General features: G+C 45.9%; 1 protein-coding gene across 8 annotated transcripts in view; it reads left to right on the top strand.

The window, feature by feature from the left end:
- CELF1 (CUGBP Elav-like family member 1) overlaps positions 1 to 6,797 on the top strand; it is a 60,361-nt gene extending 53,564 nt beyond the window's left edge. For 5 of the 8 annotated variants that reach the window (XM_015586390.2, XM_006908117.3, XM_015586389.2 and 2 more), the window contains 5 exons: positions 555 to 683; positions 1,021 to 1,134; positions 1,874 to 2,059; positions 4,074 to 4,217; positions 4,672 to 6,797. In XM_015586390.2, the coding sequence (XP_015441876.1) occupies positions 555 to 683; positions 1,021 to 1,134; positions 1,874 to 2,059; positions 4,074 to 4,217; positions 4,672 to 4,799 (701 nt within the window). In that variant the 3' untranslated portion in view covers positions 4,800 to 6,797. The remainder of the gene's footprint in view (positions 1 to 554; positions 684 to 1,020; positions 1,135 to 1,873; positions 2,060 to 4,073; positions 4,218 to 4,671) is intronic. The other 3 variants (XM_006908119.3, XM_025044041.1, XM_006908112.3) reach the window with 2 other exon arrangements.
- The last annotated feature ends 3,212 nt before the right edge of the window (positions 6,798 to 10,009 follow it).

The following is a 10,009-nucleotide window of genomic DNA, read 5'->3' as shown; positions in this document are numbered from 1 at the left end:
CCTCAGTGTATTTTTTTTTTGTCTCCTTCTGATGACTAATCTCCAATTCAGGTGGTGGTTTTTCTTCTTTCTTGTATTGTTCTCACTTGTATTCTCCCCTATCATTCCTCCCTTGGCCTTCTGGATCTCTGCTACATTTTCTGCTTATTCACCTCCATTTCAAAGAACACATCCCTTGTAAAGTCTGAGTGAGGGGCTCAGACACAGCCCTGTTCTGTGCCATGAGTTTTGGCATTGTTATTCTCTTGGACACTTGGCCCCAAGGTAGGCCACAGACCTACCCTCTTTTCCGGTTTCCTGATTGCCCATCCCTTTCTTAATGCTGGGGGTGGCATGCTGTTGGATTAGATACCTCTTCTCGAGGAAATGATGCCAAGTTTCTTATTGAGCTGAGGGATATCTTAATCTTTTTGGAGCCCTGTAGGATTGCTTATAAGGCTTATCTAGAACAGTTCCTCTTTGGAATCAGCCTTCTGCCAGTGTGTGCTGTCATTACTGGAGCAGATATGAGGCACCCTTATCTGCTGGCTGATTTCTTGTTTTGGATGTTGCAGGGTTAAATGCAATGCAGTTACAGAATTTGGCTGCACTAGCTGCTGCAGCTAGCGCTGCTCAGAACACACCAAGTGGTACCAATGCTCTCACTACATCCAGCAGTCCCCTCAGCGTACTCACCAGTTCAGGTAAGCATGTAATCAGGGCCAGTGTGTCCTGTGTGCCTTGGGCAGAATCCCAAGAAAGGGGTATGTCATTCTGGAGAGGCGTTGACACCCATTTCCAAAGGGGTGGTATTATGAACAAATTTTCAAATGCCATCTTCAGACTTAAGAGAAATCTCATACTTTTTAATTTCTTGTAACCATCATTTGACTCTATGTCCAACAAGGATAGTTATCAAAATTAGTAACTGAAAACCTCTTTAAAAAGAGAATACTTAAGTTGTGTCACTCTTGGGCTTTGGTTCCTGTTGACATGAGAAGGCAGGTGTTGGATTGCGTTTAACTCATGGATTTCTGACAGCAGGGTCTTCACCGAGCTCCAGCAGCAGCAGCTCTGTCAACCCCATTGCCTCCCTTGGAGCCTTGCAGACATTAGCTGGAGCGACAGCAGGCCTCAATGTCAGCTCTTTGGCAGGTAAGAGGCAGCCCTTGGATGTCATCAAGCCATTCTTTGTGCAGGTAGCACATGTTAAACAACCCTAGGAGCATCATTAGAATGATTGGGTGGCCCACTGAACTTAGAAATAATAATGGGATTTCAGTTCAGGCTTGAGTTTAATCCCACCTCTGTCCCTTAACTAGCTGTAACTTTTGACCACCTATCTAAGGTCATTTTCTTTCAAGTGAGAGTAGAATACATTGAGGGTTATTAGGAAGTTAAACGAGAACATAGGTAAAGTTCTAAGCACATTGCTCAGCACAGTGTCTGGCATGTAGAATGTACTCAGTAATGTTAGGCGCTGTTTTTACAATACAGTTTACCTACATCTTGTCATAGACATGCGCCCTTTTAGTCTCCAATCCTAGGACTCTTATTTTACCAGATTCCAGCTCTGTGTAAGAAAGTAGCAGAAAAGCCAAAGAGAAAATGGGGCAAGTCGTATATGTGTGGTATCACTTCTTGCACAGGTTGGAGGAAGGTAATAGGGAAGAGACACACCTGGGTGTGGCATTTTTTAAATGTCCCCATTAGCAGTAAGGCCTGGTGAGTGTTGTGAAATCTGACCACTCAGATGAGTATTTCTCCTCATGGTGAAGATAAGAGGGAGATAAAAGGGAAGACTTTGGAGTTTGTCTTTGGCATCAGTTGAGTCTCTCTAGTCTGTTAATTTGATTCTCTCCACGCCCTGCCCCCCTCCACCCCCGCAACCAAGGGATGGCTGCTTTAAATGGTGGCCTGGGCAGCAGTGGCCTTTCCAATGGCACTGGGAGCACCATGGAGGCCCTCACACAGGCGTACTCGGGGATCCAACAGTATGCTGCCGCGGCGCTCCCCACCCTGTACAACCAGAATCTGTTGACACAGCAGAGTATTGGTGCTGCTGGGAGCCAGAAGGAAGGTAAGTGCGAAGGGAGGCTGGAGTCGGGAATGGGAGTGCTCTCTCTATCTGCCTCAGAACTTAAAGGCAGGGCACAGGCCAAGAGAAGCATTGAGTGGTCAGACCACCACTTCTTTGACAGTGTCAGGAGTAGACTGGGAAATTCTATAAAGTGTGGTCTACATTTGAGTGTTTTCTGGATATGGCTCAGATCAGAATCTCTGTATGCCCTCCTGGGATGGGGCTGCAATTCTTAGACTAAGAAACATACCAAGCTGACTGTGTCCAACACCAATTTGACAATTTGTTTTTATTAGGAAGTCTTCTCTGTGTATTATAAATCTGTCAGGATGTCGTCTATGTAGGTATCTCTTTTAGCTGTATCATTTGGCATTTTCCTCATTTTCTGATCTGTGCTTTTCCTAATTGAGGACAAATTGAAGGCTGATGGGATAGAAAGAGTTATGGCCCATGGGTCAATGCCTTAGGAAGTATTTGTTTTGATATAAATGATATTAAATTCAGGAGAGAGTTTCTAGGCAGAAAGAGGCCTGAAGGTGGTTATATGACTAGAAAGTCCTGCTGACACCTCTGTGCTCATATTTGACTGGGTTTTTCTAACCAGGAGCTGGCAAGGTATAAGCCGTAGTGAAGGAAAGACAAGTATCTTCTCTTGCCATAGCAGCAAGACGTCCTGATCTCTAGTGCATCCTTACCTGCCCTGAATCATATGCTTATGTGTGCTAGGATGTGGTAGTGGGGGAACTGATGGAACTGTGGAGACAGTAAGTAAAAGCACGAAGTGTTCCAAATGTGCTCTGAAGAATGATGAACAGGAAAGAGGAAAGGAGTTGCATTTTATATAGAAGGTCTCTCTAAGTCGCCTTTTAATCAGAGACCTGAAAGAAGTATCGATGCAGAGGAAAAAGAGTAATGGGGCCCAGGAACAGCAAAGGCCCTGAGGCAGCAATATTCCTTAATGTGTTTGACAATATCCGGGAGGCCAAGATGGCTGGAGAATGGCTGGACTGTGATTTTAATGAAACTCCTTTTTGATTATCAGAAAATCGGTGACTTGAGTGGTTGGAAGAGGAAAGCATATTCTATTTTTTAGTTCAGTGTTAATGATAGACACACTTTTTTTTAAAACCCTTTTACCATTTAAAAAAAGTGCAGCTTGCTGCCAGCGTTCATTTCACATCACGCATAGGAATTGTATGTTTTCTAGAATTTGACATTTTCAGTTATCAAACTACTAAAAACAATGCTATAAACGGAATGATGTCATTTGTTTCCAAAGATTACTGATATACTACAGCAATGTGAAAATAATAAAAGTGTGATATTTCACGGCAACCTTTGGGGGTAGGGTTAGGACTGTAATCTGCGAGTTATCTTGGGGTAGACGCTGCAGCCCCAAGCACCTCTGGCAAGTATTCTTGGAGCAAATGGGGAACGGGTTAAATGTAGTTTCTCTTTACTGAGGCGCAATTTACGCATGGTAAAATTCACCTTTTTTGGACTGTAGCTCTTTGACCTTTGACGGACACATACAGTCACGTAATCACCATCACAGACGTAGAGCATTTCTATCACCCCCAGAAATTCCCTCATGTTCCTTGCCTCAACTGCCAATCTGTTTGCTGTCTCTGTAGTTTCTAGGCACAGTTTTGAAACCTGTTTTGTTTATAAACTCTACCTCCTTTTCTGTGTTCCTTTATAAGCCTCTAGTCTCTGGTTTTATTGCTCCACATGCAGGTCTGCCTATTTCATTGTCTCAGCATACCTTCCTCCCACAAGGTCAAATCTGACATCCCTCAGTGAGATGGAGCATGGCTAAACATGAAGGAAGGAGTCTGTTTCAGTGATCACCCTTCAGTTCCGTGCCTTGTATTTAGAGAATCTGTTTAGTTCTCCACGTGAACCTCTCTGTATTGGGGTGCCGACAGTTTTAACATGGGGTCATAGACAGTTGGTGCAGGGGTATGAACATGCTTGACTCTGACATCTTTTTCAATCGATGGATGTCTTAAAGGTCCAGAGGGAGCCAACCTGTTCATCTACCACCTGCCCCAGGAGTTTGGAGATCAGGACCTGCTGCAGATGTTTATGCCCTTTGGGAATGTCGTGTCTGCCAAGGTTTTTATAGACAAGCAGACAAACCTGAGCAAGTGTTTTGGTATGTTGGCTTCTCTTCCGGTATGTGGGGGGCAGGGGTGGTGAATATTACCAGTGAGAAAGAAAGAGAAGGGGCTGATAGCAGGAAGTGGGGATGGAGTTTGGGTTATTGTTTAACTCAGTCTTGAGCAGAGTACATGACTTCTTTTTGAGCCTCAGTTTTTTTTCTTTTCATTTCTGTAGTGAGCATGATTTCTGCTCACACTGTCACTCCAGGGGTTAAAGTAATGTGTAGAAAATGGCTTGGCCAAAACACTTAAAAGTACCAAGTCAATATCAGGTGGTACCGTTAGTAACCTAATTTATTTCATGTGATGTAACTTCCAGAATTCTTGTCCATCCTGAGGAAAATTGGGATTTGAGACTAAGCTCGTAAGGTATCTCTTGCATAAGGAGGACTGAGAATCTCCTTGCCTCGTTATGTCCCTCACCTAGGTTTCTGCTTGGACACACAGGTTTTGTAAGTTACGACAATCCTGTTTCGGCTCAAGCTGCCATCCAGTCCATGAACGGCTTTCAGATTGGCATGAAACGACTTAAAGTGCAGCTCAAACGTTCGAAGAATGACAGCAAGCCCTACTGAGCGTGCTCCCCTCTGAGACTGGAGTGAGAGGGTCTTCTGGTAAGTTGGGGAGGAGCACCCTTAATGATTCGAAGCCCTGAGGCTGTGTGTTGACAGCCCTGGACCCTGATCCCTGCCACTCTCGCAGGCACAGCTTGCCCTGAAGACTCAGCTACTGCCTTCTGTGGGAGTTTCGCTTCGTACAGAGGACAAGTTTGTGCTTTGGTTTCCAGTGTTTTACTTTGGAGTTTAGGTGCCATATCCTGAGTTTTTTTTCTTTATTTAAAGTTTGCTGTGTTTGTAACCAGTGTGTGTTGAGAAGGACCAACATCAAATCGCCCTGGGGGAGGAGGGGGAATGGAGAAACATTAAAAAAGATCAGAACTTGCCCCAGACTATCCCAAGAGAGAGGACTGAGTGAAACCAAAAACTGACCCCCAGAATCTCCCTGAGTGCGAGAGTGGTGGAGGAAACGAGAAGTAACATCAAGAGCGGTAGAGGGTAGAGCAGGTGGGGTTGGCGGGTGGGGAGAGTGAGGGACTCGACACCCAACAGCCCTGGGAGCTGCAGGCTGAAACTCTTTCATAGCTGCCTTCTGAGTTTTTGCCACCAATTTTCAGATTCTTGTCTAGGATTTCTGCCCCGCTTTCCTGAGAAGGGGCCAACAATTCTCTAGAAATAAAACACTTGATAAATTAGCCTGACATATGCAGAAAGCAGGGAGACATCACTCTTACCAACTTTGTCAGCCAACCATTAGTATTGGGTTGGCCCTGCCTGGCCGGTGGCTGTTAGAAAGAAGCAGCCAATCAAAGAAGTCATCCTCAGTTTATTTTAACACCAAATCATTAGACCATGGCCCATGTCTAAGACGTCCTTCTAAAGAGGCTTCTAGGGAAACACTCTGGTTTTTCTTCCTTATAGTTGACCATAGCAAGGAACGCCACTTCCATCCCAAGCCACAGTTTTCTCATGAGAGCAGAACCAAGAAGGGCTTATAGTACCTAGCTGAAGGGGCACCTCTCCAGGGCAGAGTGATCAAAAGCCATCGAGTTGGGGGAGGAGGAGCCTGCTTCTTGGTGTACCTACATCAGAAGGTCCCTTCAGGCCAGAGTGCTTCATTTGCCAGTGGCCAGCACTTGAAAGGATTTAAGAAATCCATGCTAGCCTCCTTGGTTGAGGTGTCCCAGACATAGTATTCTCACCGAGGCAGGCCCCTCTTCTATACCACTCTAGCCCCATCTTCTGCTCTTGGGGACAGAAGAGACACAGGATGTTTACAGCTTCCGTATGGATTTAGTGTTCATTTACCTCAGTATTACCGTGTTCATATTTGTCCTCGCGCTTACAGTTAGCTCCCTGCTGCTTCCCACAGGTCTCACTCCAGTTTTTGCCTGTGACCCACCCAGCCTCTGGGCTCTGCCTCTGCTCCAAGAAATGCTGTAGGGGGGTGGAGAGCCAGGAAGGACATGCTGTTGGGAATGTGCACCTGGGCACAGGTAGCCCTGTTAGGTATGACTCTAAGCCAAGGCCAGGACTAGGTCCCTGGGATTTTAAATTTCACAAACATCAGTCCTGACCCCTAGCAGAAGAGATGAGATGACGGGGGTTGGTTTGCTAGTAAGTCGGATGGGGGCTCTCTCGTCATGCTATCCATTTGGGTCACAGACAAAGATTGACCCATCTTGCTGTTATACAGGTAGTTGGTGGTGGTGGATTATCCCATTGAAGCTGGGACAGCTGTTCCCTTCTCGTAGTGATAACTTGGGTCTGTTGTCCTCTAAGAAACGTGAAACATACTTCTTAAGCTGAACCACGTAAACTTGAATTCTGCGCACTGGGTGAAATGTGTCCTGTGTTTCAAGGATAAAACTGTTCCAAAGGCTTCCAGGGTCATGATGGGATTTTTTAAATAAATGCAAAAAAATAAAAATAAAAATAAAGAAAAAAGAAAACAAAAAAAGAAAAAAATGCTAGGTTGGGGAGGCGCTGTTCTGAATCCCAACCAGCTGGAACCAAGAATGTCGTTTCTATTTTTATAGAAGTTTTATACAGCTCCGGGGTGGAGAATATTTATTACCTAAATTATATCTCTGGAAAAGGCCAGGATTTTGTAGAATCCAGAATGTGATTGTTATACACACAGGGTGCTGTGTATGATTGAAACTACTGACTTTCTGTGGCCTGTTTGCAGCCCAGCTAATCTGCCAGAGGGGGAAGGAGTTAACGCTGTGAATTGGCGGAGGAGAGAGCTGTGCTCTCCGGGGCGCTGCGGTGCTGTGATCGCTAACCTTCTGTTCCGTCTTCCTCCTTGGCCGTTGTGGGGTTTTTCAAAGCCCAGAACTCCATTCCCACTTTCTCCCCTTTCTCTCCCTCCTCCCCCCTTTCATCATTATTGTCCATGGATTTGTCCTGTGCTCTGGGACCTTAAGAACCCCCTTTCCAAATGACATGGAAGGCAGAGGTGCAACCAACCCGCCTTCGATACTAGACCCTGAGGTTTCGTACCTGTGTGTGGGTTCTCTTTTCTAAAAGGAGTATGTGCCCCAGCAGGGCCCCGGGCAGCCACAGCAGCCAGCTGGTGAGACCGGGCACTGCTGTCTGTCGTCTTCTCCCCTACCCAGTGAGTGAGCACGGCAGCACTGCCCTTGAGCACAGTTCTCTCCCCAGGCCAAAGATGGTTTTGTGAAGAAGCTGCGCCCCTACCAGTCTCATGGTGCGAAAGGGTTCAGCTCGGGGAGTGGAGACTCACAGTCAAGTCTTAAGCAATCCTTTACTGTTGTGTGGGGTTCACTTACACAAATGTGTTTTCTGCTATAGTTTTGTTTCTGACTTGGGTTTCATCATGAAATTGATTTGCCTTGAATGCAGCCAGACACTGTCTCCTGGGTCCCACATGAGTGGCCAGGGCCTGCATGGAAGCTAAGAGCTTGGATTTCTGGGAAGAAAGGGCCATTTCTATAGGATTGAGGAGAAATCCTGGCCCGCCCCCCTAAAGAATTCTCGTGTCCCTGCCAGCATCTTCTGCTTTCTCCCTGGGTGTTTACCGGGGAGTTGGGCGAGAGGCCGAGGCTCTGCTCCACCAGAGACCTTCTCAGACGAGTTCGGACACTTCGGGGGAAATCCAAGCCTTAGGTTCCCTTCTGTCTCTGGCAGTCGGATGTTTTCTTGGTGTCCTCCATGTCCTTTTTTGACTTTTCCCTGTGTCCATCGTTAGCATGTGCAAAAGTTCACTGTCATTGCCCAGCCCCTCCCCCGCCCGCCTCCTCATTTCAGGGCTGTACACAGTGAGTGTTCCTGTTCTCTCTCTCTTCGTTTGGATGTATTGCTCTGTGTAACTCAGTGGGTCTCCCTCTTTCTGGTTTGTTTTTTTTTCTAGATTCCTGCCGTTTGTTCATCGTTGTGCCTAAAGCATGTCGATGTGGCGTCAAGTACATCGTCCAAATCCCTGTCTCTTCAGCTTCTCTGATGCTTGAACTCTCACCTTTGACCTTGTGTTGACCTTTGATGCTGACGTGTATTTTTATTATGTTTGTTTCTTTCTTTGTTTTTTCTTTTTTCTTTCCTTATTTTTTTTCTTTTTTTTCTTTTTTTTTTTTTGACCTTTGATGCTGACGTGTATTTTTATTATGTTTGTTTCTTTCTTTGTTTTTTCTTTTTTCTTTCCTTTTTTTTTTTCTTTTTTTTCTTTTTTTTTTTTTTGTGCTGCCAAATTGGTTTTGCTAGAACGACTGCTGAAGGGGAAATATTTAAACTTGCATTTGAATATAAAAAAATCTATTTTTCTAGAACTTCATAAGATAACCACTTGATTTTGTGATTCCAATTCTTTGTAATTGTCTTCAGAGCAGCCCTACTAGCACATACCGTGTGGTGTTTGTATTTCTGTGAACACACAGCCAGTCCGTTTCTAGGCTTTGTTTCTGTGTGCTTAGTTTTAAAGACAACTTTGAAGTAAACAATGAAATAAAAGATGTCACTAAAACCTTTGAGGCTCCTGAGCACATTTTGCTGAAATAGTTTGTGGGGCTTGAGGAGACCGCATGTATTCTTATTTTTGTTTTTCTGAGTTCTCAACTGCAGAAAACACCTGAACCCCTTTCCTTTTTTGACAGCAGGCTGCAATTTGAGCCCCAGCCGGCCCTTTTTCTTTTTTCTTTTGTGGCTTCTCACTGCAGCGACCCTGCTGGGAGCCTTCAGACCCCCCTGGCCCCTTCCCCTCGGCCTGCTGTCCTCACCGCCATGCTTGTTCCTACAGTCTCCACAGCAAAATGTGATGCTTTGATTTTTTTGTTTTTGTTTTTGTATTGTTTTTGTGTTTTTGTTTTGAATTTTTTCCTTTCTTACTAAGATTATGCCCGGAAAAAGCAAGTTTTGCATGTTTCCTGCTGTTTCTTCACACCTTCGTATATATCACCTTCACCTCTCTGTTTTCTATAGTTTGTGCAAAAACTGACTGATTTAAAAGGGTTTCAAAGGAGCTGTTTTAAATTGTTGTGGGGTTGATTTTTTTCAAGATTGTATTGTTTAATTTTGGAGTGGCAACTTTCTCCTCTATTGCCCTAAGAGCGTTTGCCTGTGCACTTAGACTGTCACCTCATGTGGCCTCCAGGCCTCAGCGGGGCGTCCAGGAGGCTGGCTCCTCTGCTCAGAAACGGGTTGGGAGTGTGCCCAGGGAGGCATGAGGAGCAGAGATAGAATCCAGAAGGTGGCTGCGGGTGGTCAAGAGGCTTAGCGCGTTAGGGGTAGAGAGCATCCCTCAGCTGGGGAGGAGGAGGGAGCTCCAAACCACTCCGAAGAGGCCATCTGTGCACTAAGCGGCAGTACACCTGCCAGCGCTTTTCCTAGGTGACAAGCACAATACTACAGTCTTCACACTGTTTACAGCCCTGGCCACCAGCCACCCCACACTGGCTCTTCACCGCAGCTCTGCTCTTGCTTAGCTAGTGGGGTGGGGTAGGGGCGGGGGTTTGTTTTTTTAAATCAGGTGAAGAGCCAAATAGCTACTGTCCCTGGGTGCCAGGCAAGCCAGTTCCTTGGTTCCCTGAGGGGAACTTGCCCTCCTCTCTTGTGGTACCATCCAGCCTCAGGGTGTTGGGAACTTGAGTAAGAATGTGAATGGTAGAGGGCGAGGCCAGAGGAGTGAGAGGTCACAGGATGGAGCCGTGGAGGTAAGAGGTTGCAGAGGGAGGAGTTGGTGACAGAGCCCACTCAGACCTAAGCCGTGGGTG

Source organism: Pteropus alecto, unplaced genomic scaffold (assembly GCF_000325575.1).
Source record: "Pteropus alecto unplaced genomic scaffold, ASM32557v1 scaffold71, whole genome shotgun sequence".
Lineage (NCBI taxonomy): Eukaryota > Metazoa > Chordata > Mammalia > Chiroptera > Pteropodidae > Pteropus > Pteropus alecto.
Note: the sequence above shows the minus strand (reverse complement) of the source record. Positions and strands in the feature narration are given on the sequence as shown.